The 19,336-nt window shown below is 28.3% G+C and overlaps 2 protein-coding genes and 1 long non-coding RNA gene across 8 annotated transcripts; 1 reads left to right on the top strand and 2 right to left on the bottom strand.

The window, feature by feature from the left end:
- Positions 1 to 412: 412 nt before the first annotated feature.
- LOC118071313 (dihydrolipoyl dehydrogenase, mitochondrial) lies at positions 413 to 3,031 on the bottom strand. Its single transcript, XM_035090403.1, has 7 exons — positions 2,865 to 3,031; positions 2,261 to 2,549; positions 1,797 to 2,163; positions 1,394 to 1,738; positions 1,226 to 1,317; positions 814 to 1,139; positions 413 to 742 (listed from the first exon to the last, which is right to left on the bottom strand). The coding sequence occupies exons 1-7, from the start codon at positions 2,901 to 2,903 to the stop codon at positions 677 to 679; spliced, it is 1,524 nt and encodes a 507-aa protein (XP_034946294.1). The 5' UTR covers positions 2,904 to 3,031; the 3' UTR covers positions 413 to 676.
- Positions 3,032 to 3,381: 350 nt separating this feature from the next.
- On the top strand, positions 3,382 to 18,432 carry LOC118071568 (actin-associated protein FAM107A). 6 transcript variants are annotated; one of them, XM_035090776.1, is made up of 7 exons: positions 3,382 to 3,627; positions 3,928 to 3,999; positions 4,634 to 5,112; positions 14,758 to 14,812; positions 17,614 to 17,770; positions 17,880 to 18,051; positions 18,202 to 18,432. In XM_035090776.1, the coding sequence occupies exons 3-7, from the start codon at positions 4,747 to 4,749 to the stop codon at positions 18,283 to 18,285; spliced, it is 834 nt and encodes a 277-aa protein (XP_034946667.1). In that variant the 5' UTR covers positions 3,382 to 3,627; positions 3,928 to 3,999; positions 4,634 to 4,746; the 3' UTR covers positions 18,286 to 18,432. The 6 variants fall into 6 exon arrangements, with proteins under 6 accessions (XP_034946667.1, XP_034946659.1, XP_034946676.1 ...); XM_035090768.1 differs by having other exon boundaries at positions 3,382 to 3,855; XM_035090785.1 differs by lacking the exon at positions 3,928 to 3,999.
- Positions 9,384 to 10,371, bottom strand: LOC118071604 (uncharacterized). Its single transcript, XR_004690925.1, has 3 exons — positions 10,161 to 10,371; positions 9,784 to 10,074; positions 9,384 to 9,562 (listed from the first exon to the last, which is right to left on the bottom strand). It is a non-coding gene; the product is annotated as an uncharacterized lncRNA (long non-coding RNA).
- Positions 18,433 to 19,336: the final 904 nt, after the last annotated feature.

The raw sequence follows: 19,336 nt of genomic DNA, 5'->3' as shown, positions 1-19,336 counted from the left end.
ATAAAATGATATTGCTTTATAAAAAATTTAATTTTCTGATAGAAAAAAAAAAATTATATAAATATTTATGATGATTTGGAGCTGAAAATTGTTGCAGGGAGATATTGAAAATATTTACGACACTGGAGTGTTTTTTTAATTATTTTAATTATACGATTTTCAAGATCTATCGTTGTTTACTCTAATTAAGCTTTGTCAAGTTATTGGAAGAGTTCTTCTAATTAGGAAAAAAAGGGGGATTAATCTTAATAGTAAAGAAATATTAAAAAAAAAAAAAAAAAAATGTTTCACGGGGTAAGTTGTACAAACGAGATAATAATAAAAAAATAATATTAAACTATTTTGATTAAAATTCTCTATTTTACAGAAAATAAATATTTAAGTCTTCTTGGCTCATATATAAATATGTTCATTTAAACTGTAGACATAGAGATTTTGGAAATTTATTTTAATAAATACAATATTCGTACAACGATAAGATGATATTAAAAAAGATCTTTGATCTTTTTTTATAGATCTTGATAAGTTTATTATTTACAACTTTTGACTCGACAACTTTATCATTGTCAACGGCTTTCACTTCGTGCAGTTCTGTTTGGAGTTGTTGGATTTTGGTTTCTAGTTATAAGCTAAATGAATTTTTCGAATGCTGTATTTCAAGCAGATGAGAAACTATTTAAAAATTAATTGGTTTTCCAAAGTACGCTGCGAGATGAGCTTCTCTTAAAGCTTCAGAACATGTCTGAAATAAAAATAAATACATTTTTTAATCTGTTTTACAGTTTATTGACTCTTTAAAAGTCGGTTACTTACAGGATGTGCATGGCATACTCTTGCTACATCTTCTGCACTTGCTCCATATTCCATAGCAAGAACAGCTTCATTAATAAGCTCACCAACACCTGGTCCAATCATATGAACTCCCAAAATTTTGTCGGTACTCTGACAAGCCAATACTTTAGCAAATCCTTCAGTATCTAAATTGGTCTTTGCTCTAGAATTAGCAAGGAATGGGAATTTTCCAATTTTGTACTCAATACCCTCTTTCTTCAAATCTTCTTCTGTTTTTCCAACCCATCCTACTTCAGGATGTGTATACACAACACTAGGAACACAGTTGTAGTCAATATGCACAGCACCTTTATTTAAAATAAAAATATTTGTATATTCCTTTGTTATAAAAAAATTGTTGATTAATGTTTCCATAAAATAATTCAGTATTTACCGCCAGCTATACCCTCGACAGTAATTATTCCTTCATCTTCGGCTTTATGAGCCAACATTGGACCATGAATGCAGTCACCAATAGCATAAATACTAAAAAAAAATAAATATGCCATGAGTAAATCATTCTTACAATTTTTACTGATTAGAAAATAATTATTTAACTTACTTAGGAATCACAGTTTGAAATCTGTTGTTTACCGGAATTCTTCCTTTCTCATCCCTCTCAATTCCCATATCTTCAAGACCTAAATTTTGTGTATATGGCCTTCTTCCAACACAGACTAATAAAACATCACACATCAATGTTTCTTTTTTGCTAGGGTCTTTAGCATCTTCAATAGATACTTTAATTTCAGAACCAACTTTCTCAGCTCCCGTAACTTTAGTACTGAGTTTGAAATTTAATCCCTGTTTTGCTAATATTTTCTGCATTGTTTTACTAACTTCTCCATCAATACCAGCACCACCAATTGTTGGCATAAACTCGACTGCTGTAACTTCAGATCCCAACCTACAATATGTGGAAACTTTAATTTCATATATTTTTGTAATGTTATTAATAATTATACCTTTGCCATACAGATCCAAGTTCTAAGCCAATAACTCCAGCGCCAATAACAATAAGTCTTTTAGGTACTGGATTCAATGAAAGAGCACCGGTTGATGATACAATTTGTTTCTCATCAATTTCAAGACCACCGAAAGGTGTTACTTCACTTCCCGTTGCAATTAAAATATTTTTAGTATTAATTGTAGTATCTACTGAACCATCTGGACCAAGGGCGCTGACTTGATTTTTTCCCGTAATTTTTCCATGTCCTTTAACCCATTCAACTTTGTTTTTCTTAAAAAGTCCAGCAATTCCACTTGTCAATGCTTTAACAACATTGTCTTTTTGTTCTAAGAGTTTATCAAGGTTGAGCTTTACATCTCCAACTGTGAAATGAATTCAAGATAAAATATTTTTTTTTTTAATTTTCATAAATACATCGAACGATAATCAAAAATGAAGATTTTAAATTTCTTCTCTTACCAACAACTCCTCTATTATTTAAATCTCCACTGTGAGCCATATGATAATAATGAGAATTATTTAAAAGTGATTTAGATGGAATACATCCTACATTAAGACATGTTCCACCAAGTGTAGGATTTTTTTCAACACAAACTGTTTTCATTCCTAATTGAGCAGCTTTGATAGCAGCAACATATCCACCTGGACCAGCACCAATTACTACTATATCAGCATCTATTGTACTAGCATATCTTCTCTGTTGAAGTACTGATAATGTTGGATTTATGATACGTTTGATACTCGCAGGCTATAAATAGTAAATAAAAAAATTTACATAATTCAATTGGTATCAGAAAATGTCAAGTGCTAGTATTTTAGTACTTTTAAGAGAATCATTAAATATCTAAAGGTTTTTTTGAGTTTTTCACCACGAGACATATTTCATAAATGTAAAAGTCCACTTAATTTTAATCAAATTTTATAATTAAAAGTTTTAGATAAGCAACATTTGACTTTCAACTCGTATCAAAAATTATCACAAAAAGGTTAAATTTTTGGTAATTCTTGAGACAAGTAAAAATAAATGATGGTGTATTTATTGATGACATAATGATTCTCTTACCCTGACTGTCGTCATTAAATTCCACAAATTCGCCTGCATGATGTCTCACAATATTTTTCAAGTTTTCAATAAGTAATTGGGATTAGTGACAAAAAAAGGATGAAATAGGGAACATTAAAAAACGGAACTTTTCAGGCTATCGTTTCATAATCGTGAATGGTTCGATATATCAGACATGAGGTTATTCGATTAATCGAATGATGTAACAATTCAGTTGATACTACGACGACAGATGTCGTTAGTGGTCTGTAGTATTGTTTTTTAATGAAGATAACGGCTAATAGGGGGCAATACTTGTAATATTGGAAAATTCAGAAATAGTTTTTTAAATTAAACAAAATGCATATTGAACGCACATGTAATAAGTGAATAAAAAATTAATCATGTACCTAATCAAGTTACTGAAATTGCTATTACTATTTTCACTTATTAAGTTCATTTTATAATGACATTCTGTAAATGATTAATTGTTATCATCATAAATATTATCAATGTTTAATTACGAATTCCATAAGGTTATGAGTCATTGAAAAAATTTAAATAGAAAGATCAGTTAGATAACAATGTTTGAGATCAGACATAAGTTTATTAAAGTATTACAACATAAAATAAGATAGTGATTTTAATAATAATTTTACTGATTTTTTCAAGAAATTTTACGCAAGCGCGTCAAAGACAAAAGTAATGTTGAAAACGCCATTGAATATCAGGGTGTTCTATGAAAACAGGAAGTCCAAGAGGGGTTGGAATATGGTTTAGATGGGTGAGTGTTACTACACAAGGGTGAACTTTGAAAGAGAAGGAATAGAGTGAGAGGGAATGCCAGTAAAAAGTGACAGATGTCCTGGCGAATGACGCATGGCATACTCAGTTACTGCTCTTTCAAAAACAGTTCAAGTGCTGTCTGTGATCGCCATACTATCAGAAAAAAAAATGGATTAGCGGTCAATTTATTACAAAAACTTACTCCAAGTAATAATATGAAAGGCCGGTAAATTAATACTCTGAAGTGTCAATCGCTTTGCAAGTACGAGTGATATTTTTCTCTTTTATCTTATTTTAGTTCACAGACTGGTTCCTTGGGTATAGAAGCTCGCGTTTATTTTTTCCTCACGCCTTTTTGCCATGTTTCTGCGTATGTTCATTTTTATTTTATTATTTAACTAACTTGTTTTTTTCTTGGACACCCAAACATGATTAAAATTCTTTTGCTGGCATGAATATAAAAATTTTTATTTATGGTTAAAAAAAATTTTTTAAAACTGATTTTTATCTTAAAAATATGTATCTTCTTTTTTTGCTATTTCAATACAACTGTTTCTTTATGACTAAATATTTTTGCATTCTAAAATGAAATAATTTACTGAAATAAAATGATTAAACAAAATTCTCATCAAAAACTACTTTGGTGAAGTATTGATATAAATATTAAACTTTTTTATATTACTCATTTAATAATATTTTAATCCATTAAATCAATCTTTTTTGAGTATCGGATTGTTGTGAAAAAGAAACAGTTTGTATTCAAATTAAATTTTCCAAAATTCAACTTTCAAATAATTGTTTAGATATCAATGATTAATCTAGCAAACAAAAATGATTAAAGCAAAAAAATCATAACTCCAATTACTCAGACATATGGTAAAAAATAGAGTCATTCTTGTGATAATACCAAATCAGAATTAGTAGAATATGCAAAAAATAATATAACTTGAAAAATTTTTTCTTTGTAAGCTGGTAATTATCCTAATGGATCGTTGCATTCAAAGGTCGGTGCTCCTGCAAAAGAAGAGCCTGTTACCTTTCTCTTTCCCTCCGGCGTTGAAGAGGCATAAAAAAATAAATCGCGCAGGTGTAATCGAGTGAAACAGTGAGGTGAGGGATGTGCGAGATATCGAAAAGTCAGAGAAGGACGTATCGTGACCAAGATCCACCTCGAATCTTAGAAACCAACGGTGACGACGACGCACCAGCGGCGCCTGAGCGAGCCGTTTCGACCGAAGGAGAATTCTTCAGGAAGCATCAGCAGAGGTGGGAAGAGGCGTCGATCACGGCCGATGTTGCTCACAGAGTAGATTCCACGGTCAGTACCGAACGAGACAACGTGAGTGTAAGTGTAGACGTAGTAGAAGGAACTCCAGAAGAAAATAACATCATTAAAGTGCCTTCTTTATCATCAACATCATTGTCATTATCACCAGCATCATCATCATCATCTACCTCAACATCCGGGATTGTTGCCAAAGCGGTAAGTCGTTAGTCATATACTACTTCTAATGAAGAAATAAATTGGCATGAAACAATGGATGACGTGTGTGAGTGATCCAACATTAGAAGTTATTTGAAGGAAGTGAAGATAAAGAAAGTTGAATGAAAACAAGAGTCATGAATACATAAAGCTTTGATAAAAATTCAACTACAATTAAATGATTCATGTAGAGAAAATACTTACCTCGTGGGCTATATTGTGATTCAACTTTTTCATTCAAGTAATATTGTATACACACAGACACACACATACACAAGTAGTCTAAGACGCAGCATCCCACTAGCGGTCATGGACAACCCCTGCACCTGCCTCCTCACCATTATACGTGAAGGTATACCTTCTGTTCATAGGATTTTTTTGTCTCGATCATGTTATAAATATACAGGCTGCACCAAAAGTTATTATTTTCCTCATGTTGGAAATAATTTGTATAAAAAATTTGCATCACTATCTCCCTATTGTGATACCCATGACGTCTTTCTATACTGGTTTAGATTTAAACGTTTACCCCTCTTTCAGAGATTGAAAACTATTGAGAATGAATTGATAGCGGGAGGGTGAATCGCAACGACTAGTTGCAAACAAAGCCTCGTGGTGGGTCTACATTCATCACTTGAATACAAAAAAGAAACTACGACATACGTATCTAGGGTCAATCGATATGATGACGTAGTTAGATCCCCTATCGTCACGTCCAAGCTTCTTGATGTTTCTTTTTAACATTTTCAGAGCTTTAAAACTATCATTAGGACCCGGATACCATGGACAATGGATCATTGAGTTCTCAGAATAGTGAACAATTTCACTACTTTTATCTTACCCTGCAGGCAAACGCCTTCAAGCTCTTTTCGACCTGTCTACATACTTTCTCAGGCTTTTTTTTACACTAGTCGAGTGTGTCTGTGGATCGTCATTTGATCCTGCGGGCAATGCAAGTTCATCCCTCAGCCTTCTCTATTTTCTCTTCCTGTTGATCAGTCAACAAGAGGTTTTGAAAACTACAGCTTCTAGTTATAATCTTCTTTTCATCTATTTACCATTCATCTTTTTTTTCTTACAATTTATTATTATTTTTTTAGCTTTTCAATTGAAAAAAAAAACAACTTGCAATTATTAAATAATTATTATGGAAAAATATTATATCACCAGTAGAATTGAGAAGTTTGCTTTTCTCACTTTCGTAGTATTTATTTAGTCAAACACAACGCTGTGTGGGGCGATCGAGTGCACGAGGGATTTATAGAACTAGTGAGTAGTCAGTATGTATGTATAAATTAAAGCACTGTTAAGTTTTGTGTTCTTTCAGTTGGTTGTTTAAAGCAAAGTGTTACATTAAAGGTTTAAACAGTTTCCCTTATTCACTGTTGTTATATTTCTCTTTTTCAAGCTGTGCTAAAATTACTTCTCTCAACATTTGTAACATGTGCTAAACTTGAAGAGTAGGTGATTATACTTTAATATAACAAAATAATTCTATTTTAATAGTTAAAATATTTTTATTAGTGAAAGGTGATTATTTTCAATACACTAACTATAAAATGAAGAAATAATCCTAATGATTTAATTAGTTTACCATTGTAAAACCTTCACAAGTTGACATATATATTGCTTTTTTTTTTCATTCAGTTAAAACGGTATCAAACTACTACGTTACGTGAAACTATCCCACCAAGTTATCGTAATCGCTAAGGAATGTTGTAAAGTAGAAAGGAAATAGAAGTAAAAATGGCTAGAAAAACATAGTTTGTCTAAAGTTTAATCATAATATCATCAGATATCTATAAATTATATAAGTATAATTATAAAGTTATTTTTTATGTGTGTAAGTGATACATTGATGTCATTCTTTTGTATTTTTCAGTTATGACTTGAAATTATGACGTTTTGAATCCTCTCTTCAGTCATGTCATTGTTGTTGCATTCATTCGACCTTGTTTCACTTGTAGACATATAAAAGAAGCTTTGACAACGTTCTTAAAAGAGTATACCAATGTTTGCCAGGCATGAAGTCATTATTTGTCTAGATAATAAAAGTACCAATCACTTTTGATCTCTTTGGCTTGATAAGAGATGAAGAAGGAGAATATTCTTATGATTGTGTATAATTAGAACATGAAATAATCATTTATAAATAATTGGAAATTATAAATTGAAATTTGAAAATATTTGTTTGATTGATGATAATTATCTATCATGATGTTGGAGAATTTGCAAATCTAAATAATTGTATAGTTAACGTAATATTTTGATGATTTGCATATACTCAGCTGTTACAAAATACACTGATTTGAATGATTGAATATACATAAATTACCAACAGATATTTTTTCTATTAACTTTACTAAAAAAAAAAAACAAAATGACCAATGATGAAATTAATTAACAATTATAAAATTAAATTCAAACTTCTAGCCATCATTATTATACTTTGATTATTAATACCTCAAAGATGAAATTATTTTGCAATGTTGAATTTTATCAAAGAATGTCTGTGCTATAAATAGGTGCAAACTGGTATAAATAATGAACAAATGCTTTTGGAGTGATTTCTGTAGGTCAATATGGGTAGGAAGTTTTTGATCGATTTTTCTTCAAGGGTCCCTTTCATCTATGTCGTTGAAGCCTTGTAAATTACACTGTAAATGAACATAAAAGACCTTTTGCATTTTATTTCTGCATTGTCCTTATACGTTGGAATGAAGGAATTACCTATTTCTGTTGACTTGTTTTTAATTATTTCCTGCAATACTTTAATGAAAAATATTAACTTCAATTAAATGTTATCATGAAGCTGCTATTTTTGTAATTCACTTTTTATTTTTTCAAACTTGAATGTAATTAATTATGATGTTATTAAAAATACCAAATCAATAGATTTATTTATCAAGTAAACAGATAATTAGTAATGAAAAATATTCCAATAAATTTAATGAAAGAATTCAGTAAATTATAAAACTATTTTTAGCGTTAAATATTATAAATGAATGTTTTTTTTTCTATCATTACTACTCGGTAAATATATTTAGAGAACGTAAATGAAGTGTAAAGAGGAACGCACAAGAGTTGCATCCAACCGCGAAAAAAACAACTCAAGTGAAATACAAATTCTCTTCAACTACACACACTAGAAATATAACATATGAGTTTCGTAGACAGATATACATAATATGGTTGATGTGAACATTTATATATACTACAACATAAACTAAAGATTCGTGCAGTTCATCACGACTGGTGAATCCACGTGGAAAAACTTTGTAGATCCCGTAAGAAACCCGTTCAACCGAGTTGTCATGCTTTAGAAGGAGAGAAATGAGTGTTCAACTGGTTTCAACACGTATTTATTAGTCAGTTTATGTCATTTATAAATATTTCAACCTTTTTAAACACTCTATATCGCGTTATTACTATGCTAAAATATCATCTAAATTCTTACAAATTTAAATTAAATTCTTGTCCTCATACGTTTGATGAATTTTAATTTGACTGAACTTTATTTGAATCATGTGGAAGGTCTATGGGCTAAGGTATTTATTGTTAATTGAAGCTATTTTGGATAAATGATATGGTATGATGCTGATAATAATGAGCAGATATTACGATGAATATAAATCATCAAATCTGTGTATAATATTAATACTTGCAAATGAGCATCAGCATTTTGATGTCATGTAAAAGAAAAAGATAAAAACATGTCAAAGACCTGTAATCTCCGGCAAATGATGGTTGGGAAATTGTCGTGTACAGTCGACAGAATACTATCGAAGGATCAAATAACTTCCTTGGGAAATTTTCATGAGAAAAGTGAAACGTTAAGAGAGGAACAAGATAAGCTGATGATTGAGATGAATAAGACAATGTAAGAGTTAAAGGTGTGAAAGATGTTAATCAGATTGTTTTTTATTTTATTATTATTATATCTTTTAAACACACGGTCGTCAACGATACTAATTATTAATAATTATAAATTATTAGCTTTACTAATTCACTTTCATATTTTATCATTCGAAAGTAAATTATATGAGTAAAAAGAAGTAGATAAAGTTTGAGTACTTATTCTAATCTTCTCATTACATGTGAAATAAATTCTATAATTTATACAACTTGAAAAGGAAATGAAAGATAAATTAAAGTGAAGTTTTAATTCACGTTTTTTATGTGACTAATGACATATAATTTTTTTAGCAAAGTTACTTTTTAATTTAAATTAATTTATTCATTGATAATAAATGTAAATAATCGATGTTTATTATTAAATGTGATATTATTATTTGAAAATTTCATTCAATCAATAGTGATAGACTTCTCTATCATTGTTAATTATCCTTTAGGGCGTCTGTGGAGTATGAGATGTCGAAAACTTTCCTATTGTAGTGATTCCTGACAGTCTGATCACAGACAGTTCTAGGTCTGATAATGAAAATAAGACCTGAAAGTGAATTTTCGTCTTAGTTAATTGATTTGTCTGATTATATCTATTGACAATTTTACAAATAAGTATTGTTTCATTTTAGCAAACTCTAGAATGAATCAGTGAATATTCACTGTTTAGAATGATAGCATCAACTCTAACAGTGATGGTTTCATGACTGCTGTTTCGTAGTGATTTTCACTGATTCATTTTTATAGAGAATGAATTAAAGTACATACCGTTATGTTAATTAATGAATATATCAGTAAATAATTCAGCCATTTTAGAGAGATAAATAACATTGTAAAGGCTTGGAGTATTTTATCTTTTCTAAAACCATAATGATCATTTTTATTACAAGACTTTGGCAAATTTTAACGAATGTCATTAGAGAAGCGAAAGTTACTTGACGACTCGTTGATACGGAAACAAAATTATACACAGTTATTCGAATGTTATTAAAATTTTTGAAAGTTCTTTAAGTATTTGATTGAGAGAAAAGACAATCAATTGGTTCAGTCAAGCGTGATCTGTAAGTAAATGAAACAATGCTTATCAGTTGAAAAATATCAAAAATTAATTATTTATTTAATAAGATTATTAACATCTTTCTTACCATTTGGAGCCAATTTATGGACAATCTTCAATAATATATACATTGTTCATCTCGCCGATGGTCAATTGGTAATTGGCTGTTTATTATTCAGAGAAAGCGCGATTGTTGACGCTTATAAACCACATCTACACAACGGGATTTCCGATTGACTTGTTGCCAACTCCAATGACTCTCTTGTGGACGTGAATAAGGACGGAACGTCACGAATGCAATTCAAATAATTGTCATGACTTCTTATAAATTATTTTTTTTATCTATTGATATTGAAGTAATCATACATCATTAATTTATCATCATTTAATATCATTTTGTCATTCAAAAGAAACTTTGAAAATAATATAAAAATTAAATTGAATTGAGATAAAAAAAAAAATGATGAAAATGACGTATCTACAAAGAATGAAAATTTTGAGGTTATTTTTTGATACATATGCGTACACTTGTATAAATATGAAACAAAGTGTACAGTAGCAAATAAGTGCTGCTGTCGATCAAGTCTGATTGTCAGATTATATTATAAGCACAAGTGAAAGTCCTCGTGGTCCGATGGAGAGCATGTTTTTCCTGGTTATATTGAGTTAGTCACTGACAAGCTCTCGAGCTGCGTGCATCGTATATCTTTGCGGTTTAAAACGATTGGATAATATATAACATACTTGCTATACAATTTAATTTTACTCTTACATTGATAATATTTAATTATTATTATATATATTATTTATCTTCAAATATTGATATTTTCTTTCAATCATTTCAGTGTCTTAATTATTGAGTCTGATAAAGTGTTGATACGTGGAGTGTTAAAAGTGTTATACTAATTGGGTATTTTGCAACAATTTTTGCCAAAAAAATGAAAAATAATCGAAATAAAAATTGGTAAGGGTGTTTAATGGTGTTTTTAGAATATTTTAATTAAAAAAAGAAAAATCTCGTGTTTCCTCATATTTTAATCGTTGTAATTAATCTTGCGGTTGAGATAAAATTAGCTTTTTTGCAATTTTTATAGTGAAATTATTTTGTATGTAAATTAATGAAACTATAATTTGAAGAAAAAAAAAACAATTTTTCTTCTCAATTTATTGCAGAAATTAGTGTTAATATGTCGATGATTAGTGCAATGTATAAATAAATAATTAATAACTTTCAAAATAGAGTCTGTAGTAAATGAGCAATAGAAGATTATGAATGTCGTTGACCTCGACATATTCAAGGCAACATTTAATTAATATTCAACATTTAAATGACTCTTAATATAATTTCATATAAACCAGTTATTTTGGGGTATTTTTACTCACAAAAAGTGAATATATAACAATAAATAATGGATGGCTTTAAAAATAAAAAAATAAATTAAACAAAATTGTCAGTATATTGAAAACATAACCAAAAAATATTTAAAAAAATATTTTTCCTGATTTTATGTCTCTATAAATATTTCATTGTCGTTTATGAAACATAAAAACTTTCTTCCCTTTAAAGTGCAACACAGTAAGAACAAAAACTTGACGTTCTTGGCCGGTGTACAGAATGAGAATTTGCGACAGCTGTAGTATGCGAATGTACACACATATAATAGTACTCTTGAAGTTTCTCGTTGGTTCTTAGTTGTTACAAGTGACGTGAAGCCGACGCGGTTACGCGAGAGAAGTCATCCAACAGATATATACACCAAAACTGACTTGCTAAAACAACTCAATAAAATAAACGTAAAAAAAATTCCAAATCCATCGGCTTATATCCGTTACATATTACAAAGGTCACATACTCTGTTGATGCTTGGCTCTTTCTTTTTTTATTTCACCAATTTTGTGTCATTCATGTTTACGTGTTTAAACTGAACGGATGTATTTATTCTCATCTTTTTCAAGTTTGCTTACGACTGACTTTTGAAATTACTCAATTATTTATTATTATTGTGCTTGTTGGATTTAATAATCTGAATCTTACATTTATTTACCACAATACAAAAATTCTAGTGCATAAAAAATATAATAAACATTGATAAATTATTTATTCCAATAAAAAAGTGCAAGTTTGAAAATAAATTCAAGTATGTACATTATTAAATATTGTTTAATAATATTTTATTATTTATAATATAAATATCAGTGATTACTATGATGATATTGTTCCTATTAATTGAATATTAGTCTGATAAATAAATAAAAAAAATTAATTAAATTTACGACTGTTTCGAGAACAGTTTGAAACAGTTTAGTGAGCATTTATTTCCGTTAGTTTCATGATAAAATTACACAGTTAATATTCAGTGAAAATAATAGTTTCAATTAAATTGATGCTAAAAGTATCAATGTCTTAGTTTTCTCTTCCAATGTTTTATTAATCATAATTTTATTTGCTGACGTTAATAAAATAATTATAAATTTTTTTTCCAACACCTTACATCATTGGTGATGATTAGTAAATGATATTATAACATTTTTTAATATGTTGTTGAATTTATTAACATGAGAAGTGGAACAAATAAAATAATTACAACACATCGAATGTCTTTATTACACTAATTTTATTTTTACATAATTCAAAAAAATGCTAAAAATTTGATTAATACCATAATTAATCCTTCATTGTCCGTATGTGAGGATTAAAAAAGAAGGCTGGAACTAAATCTAACTTGTTTCTATTGTTTCTTTAAATGTAACATAACGGTGTAATAATACATATAGATTTAATTGTGTAAATTTAATTAGTATTCAAATGAAATAATGAGTTAAGCGTGTTGCGTATACTATTATGCTATACTACACTTGAAGTATTTCCGGGTATACTTTCATGTTCAAATTCAGTTACCTAATGATTTTATTTGTATAAGAGAAAGCCATCTAAACCATGTGAATTTTTTTTAGGAATTTTAAAATTCTTGACGACAAATGATATTTAAAAATAATTTGAATATCATTTAGATGAACGATTTATGAGTGAAAGTACCAAGATTTATTTACAAATTGTGCCAATATTGTGTGGAATTAATGATAAAACATTTCACTTGAAATCGTTAGTTTTCAATCATTACTTGAATTAGAAATTTAACATTGATATTCACCATTCAGTAATTATTTTTTATAAATCAATTAAAAAACATTTCTTAATTTTAATTTCATTTATGTATATAGTTTTTATATTCACGAATTGAGATTGTAATGAAAAAAAAAATGTGCGAGAAGTTTATTTCTCTCTGCTGAGTTATGAGTTTATATCGAAGAGGTTGAGACTGAAAGAAATTAAACCAGCAGCAGGTGCACTAGGCCATGATTTTAAAACCAGCAAAATCTCAAGCATACTTCAGTTGGTCGTTTTGTGGGCAATCTGTTCATCATGCACAGTCAATAGGAAGGTTTTTTTTCCTGGAAAATGTCTCTAGAAATGTTTGACATCAGCAGTATTACTTCGTGCTATTTACAAGAGGCTAATAGACCTGTAAAATATATCAAACAACTGTCATTTTTAATCATCACTATTAACGAGATTAAATCTTTGTATTATATAAAATATTTACCTTATTAATTCTCATAAATTAATTGATACACTGAAACATGTCAATAAATAAATTAAATTGTTGTGCTTGACAAGACAAAACATATTGACAAGAGTTCATGATAATTCTCTTAGATAAGACAAATATTAACATACTCATGCTTCATTTCCTTCCGGACTGTTTGATATATATAATACGAACGTGCTGCCCTCCACTTCCAGCACAATGAACACAACTTTTTGTAGGGACAATTGTTATGTACGTTCATTATGTATGTCTAGTTTACACGCATTTTTTCATTGATTCCCACATTAATTAAAATTAAATAACAAAAGAGTTGTTGGGAATTAAATTGTTCATATTTATCAACAATCAATACTGTAACATTGATTAAAATAGCCGTGAAAAATTTGAAATTATTTTTTGAAATAAAAAAGTAATCTTAAAATTTCTAAGCCAATCCTATTAGTTGTTTTATCAGGAGTGGCTCTTATCGATTAAGTGTCTAACTAGTCTTGTATAAAAACTTTATGTTAAAATTTTGTTATTAATTAAACAAGTTTATTGGATCATTACTCATTTAATAGTTAAACTAGTTCAAATTTATTAATCCAAATATTGAAGTTTATGTCGAAGACTCTGCAAAGTCTGTATACTTTGAAGGAAGAATCTGCATTCTCCTTTAATGTGTTGTGAAGTTGAGTCAACTTTCGTTTCTTCCATTTCAGCGAGCAGTTAAATCTTTATGCGTCTTTTCTCGTTCCTATTTCCTTTTTAATTCTACTCCACATTAAATCGAGATCATTTAAACCGTAAAAAAATAAGATTAATCACCATAAGACAAATGTACAGAACTCTCATAGGCTTGGTAAAGATTTTTATTTTATTTCCGGAATTTTCCTTTCTATCATTTTCTATTAGAAATCAATATTTACTAATTAATAGTCTTTATTGATAAACGAATTTCTCAATAAAAAAAAAACACAACAATAGTTTGAGTATTTTGTAATTTAACTGATTATTTCAAATATTAATGAATTATTTTATTATGCAAGTAATCTTGGTTAATAGTATTAAAAAAACTTTTTTTTATCATTTTAGGTGATTACCAACGGCGTCAAACGAGACCTTGACAGCTGTGAGTCTTTGACAAACGGTGAGTAATCATATTTTTATATAAAATGACATAATCAAACATTTTTTAATTTTCTTCAAAGCTAAAAATATCAATATTTTCTGATATTATTTTATCAAAACTGATTGATAAAAAAAATGATGATAAACATCTAAAGTATTAGTTATAAGTCAAATTAAAGATAAGCTGTCTATTTTTCTATTTAGTGTAATTTATTCATAAAACTAAATGTAAATTGAAATAACAATGTAAGTGAAACTTTTTATTCATTTAATCGTGTTTGATAGATCTCATTAAAAGCTATTTTTATAGGCAAGGGTCCAATAATTGTTAGTTCCTTGTTATACTTTTTCTGTTGATGTACTCACTGACACAGCAGTTGGAGTTAAATTCTATCAATTTAAACTTATGCCAAGAACTATTTGAATGTGATCTGTGAGGTCAAAAATATTAACAGGACTGCATTTGAAGAATTTATTAATTTCCGTTTATAGTTCCGGTTGTAAGTATTTATTTACTCATAATATCTTCCAGACTGTCATATTAATTTATCATTTTTTAATTTCTTTTTGTAGCTTTTTTATCAATGTTCCTTACATCGTTCATGTTCTTTAATCATCCACATGTATGTGTCAGTAATTCCAAGAAGAGCACACATTCGACCTTCATATCATGACCCGAGTGCACTTCTCATCGTTCTCACGCTACTTAGACTGCTTCTTCTAATGACAGTTGTTTATATTCTTTTATTGTACAGACATACGTAATTTATTGTGCAGAAATACGACATGTTAGTCCAGTTTCTAGTGTTTAATTTTTCAATTTAAAGTTGGAAAAAAAATTCTGTTACAAGCAAAAAAATTAATGTTGATCAACTTAATTGAAAAAAAAAAAATTATTAAAATTATCCGTGTTATAAGTAAGTAAAATAATCACTTGATATTTGATCTATTAAATTCCATTGATAAGACGTTAATTCAATAAGTAGTTGTACTTGAATACCCTAATTGAACTCTGTATGATATATTAGCACATTGGATTATATTACAGTGGTATTGTGATTTCTTTCAATGTCATAAAGAATTGATTTCAACAAAAGATATTTAATTAAATTTTTTTCATAGTTAAAATAAAATTTTATTCTTACTTATCTAGTATTACAAATGAACAAAAAAATATCTAAACAAATAAAATAGTTGAAGAAATATTGTGAAAAATGTTCTGGTAAATGAACCAATATCAACTTTATATAATGAAAGCTTAAAGGAAATTTTCACTTTCATCTCGTAAAAACGAATCATCCAAAACTTTTTTTCACCTTTCTTTATATATTTTATAGATGTTCTAAGCAAAGTCATCTACTTTTCTAAATAATATGTAGTTATATTGCAACAAGTTTCAGTCGATTGTTACGCCTCGTTAAAATAATGTTTGAATAAGCAGTAAAAACTTTCAAAAACAATATCGTGGATATTTTATATCTCATTCTTTGAAGGATATTAAAAGTTTATTGATCATGTTTTCCAACTGTTACAAAGTTGTTGAACCACAAAGAAATTTATTGTTGATAAATATAGAGTGAATATCTATAACATTATTTTTAAAATAATTTATTTTAACATTTTATTATTTAATCATTCATTAAACTTTTTTTCCAATAAATTTAAGTTATTTTGTAAGGAGAAATCACATTTTCAATATTCGAGTTTCCAATTTCCCGGCAATTTATCGCCAATTCAATTGCTAGTGTCAGTATTGCATCCAATCGATTGCATCTAATCGATAATCCTGTAAATAGTAAGAAAATAATTTACTCGATTGATTATTTACTCTACAAATAATTATATACTAAATAAATATGAAGGTTATCATATCACCTTGATATTATTATTTAAAAAAAATATAGTAAACAATTTCACCATGTCAATTCTTTTGTACCTGTACATTAAAGGGAAAGCGTTACATTTAATGTCATTATTTTTATTCACAGCGACATTGAGAGAGTATTAATAAAATAGAGGATTCAACAAAAAACTTTCTTTTTATCTATTGATCTTTACGTGAATTTTTTATCAACATGACAAGAATAGAATATTAATGTTCTCTATGACTGTTTTCCTTCTAATCTAACATTTCTAGGATATACCATGACAAATGTAAATATCCTAATTGAATACAAATAAGATGACTGAAATAGTTGATACATAATAAATATTATTATTTATTTAAATATAGTATTAAAAATATTTATTATTACTCTGGAGATAAGAAGATTAATAATAAATTGATGCACGTCTTCGGTGTGGTTCAAGGTCTTAAGCATAAATTATTGATAAAACTTTGAAATATATTTTCAATATGACAGATCTTATCAACTAAAATGAAATTGGCAATAAAACAAAGTAGCAAAAAAAAATTCTAATCCAAACTCCTACGATAATTGATCAATCCTTTACCTCCTACATGAGCTGTTTGCCTTGACTGACCCACGTACATCACTTCTCCATATCCTATTAGTATGAGAAGCCCTACAGAAAGCTATATAACAATTTACTGTTTAATTCAAATGACCTGGAATGCAGAGTACGACAGTATTATAAAGTGCAAGTTATAATGTGCGAGGAGAGTTCGGTCAAGTCGCGAATTGCTTATTTAGAGTGTAAATTTGGTAAACATGAAAATGAGACATGCTATCACTTTATGAAAAATGAGAATCAAGGTGTTTATCATCATGTTTTTATCATTTTTTAAATTTTTATTCAAGTTAAAATTATTCTGTTTATTTAATATTATTTAATTATTTGATCCATTTATGTTTTCAGGTAAGGAGATGGCTCCAATGATGGGAGTTCCTCCACCACCGCCAGCTCCTCATATGGGTCCAGATGGTCTCATTCTACCCCGTAAGCCTTATAACCCGTGCCTGATTTCCAATAACCACAAGGACCTTCGCAGAGAATTGCTATTCAATCAGAAAATGTAAGAGAAATGATCTTTCTTATTTTTTTATTGTCAAAAAAAAAATCATAGTTATGTAAATTTAGAAAAATATAGTATAGTATTTTTAATAACGATTTTTTTTTTCTAGAGGAAAAAATGTTCTTAATCAAAAGAGTGAGCTTCAGAGAGCTTTGGAAAAACAACGGGAGGCAGCAGTAAGAAGAGAAGCTGAAAGACTTCGAGAAGAAGTTTATAAAGATGATCCTAGGACAGCTTTACAGAGAGCTCTTGAACAAAGAGCCAGACAAATTGAACTTATGGTCAGTACACATCACTATTAAAGTAATATTGTTTGATATTTTATTTTTATTTTAAAAATCATTCGAATTTATTGTAATTTTTATTTAGAAATATATAAATAAATAATCTCTAGAATCATTTAATTAAAGGTAATTTTTTTTTTACCGCAGGAACACCCACAGAGTACAGAGCCACAACCAAACCTACTGGTAACCGCAAGAGCAAAATTACGGACACGCACAGATTCTCAATGAAATAAAAAATCGATTGCTTATCTGATTGAATTGTTACACTCTCTCCTAAGGAAGAGAGAACTTATAGAACTAATCGTGTGTTTACGGTTGTATAGTTAATTTTTGACATTTTTCTAATCAAGATTTTTAACCGTGTATATAAAAAAATGAAAGCAAAAAATATGTAGAGATTTAGAAATTGTTTGTATCGTTCGTATTTAAAAAAAAAGTATACAACAGATATTTATAAATAGATTAATTGAATTTCATTCAATTTTCATTTTCTATTAAAAAAAAAGAAAAAACAATAATAAAGATATTGCAGGTAATAAAAAAAGATGTGTCTTGCATAAAAAAAGAGCTCTATTTATACGGGACCAGGTGCAGTTTAGGAAACTAGAAAACTGTACAAAGACAAAAGGCTCTCAATATTGTTCAATTGTCTGCTAACAAACTTTAAATAGCTATTACTCTTGAGCATCTTATTTTGTTTATAAAATAATAATGATAATAATAATGATAATAATAAATTTTCGTAATTAATTCTTCATCTGTATCATATACTCTAATATTAAAATTATATTGATTTATTAATTATATTAATTATTACGTACTAAGTTAAAGAATTGTTCTTTTATTGTAATTAATTACTTATAGCAAAAACAGTATGTTGTAAAACAATTTGCTATAATAATATAAATATTTCAAAACGAAAAGAAAAAAAATACACAAAAATTCTGTTATTCCTTTATCTTTTTCTTTATCTCCATAAACACAAAAAAAAATTATTTATAGTTTCAAAAACTTTTACAAACACATTTTTGTTTATAACATTAATGTTTATCTGATAGTTTTGAGTAATTCAAAAAAAAAAAACAAAAAAACATTGTTGATAAAAAATAATAATAATTACATTATTAGTGAAAAAATTATTGCATGTTCAAATGATGTGTAAAAAATGCGTTACAACAAAATAAACGCACAAAGTGGTTGAAGACAATATTTCCTGAGGAATATTTTCATCACAATCTGATTTATGTTGAAAGATGAATAGTTAGTCAATAGTGATAGT

Source organism: Chelonus insularis, unplaced genomic scaffold, assembly GCF_013357705.1.
Source record: "Chelonus insularis isolate UGA/USDA-ARS -01 unplaced genomic scaffold, ASM1335770v1 contig_130_pilon, whole genome shotgun sequence".
Taxonomy (NCBI): domain Eukaryota; kingdom Metazoa; phylum Arthropoda; class Insecta; order Hymenoptera; family Braconidae; genus Chelonus; species Chelonus insularis.
This window is presented reverse-complemented; position numbering and strand designations above follow the sequence as displayed.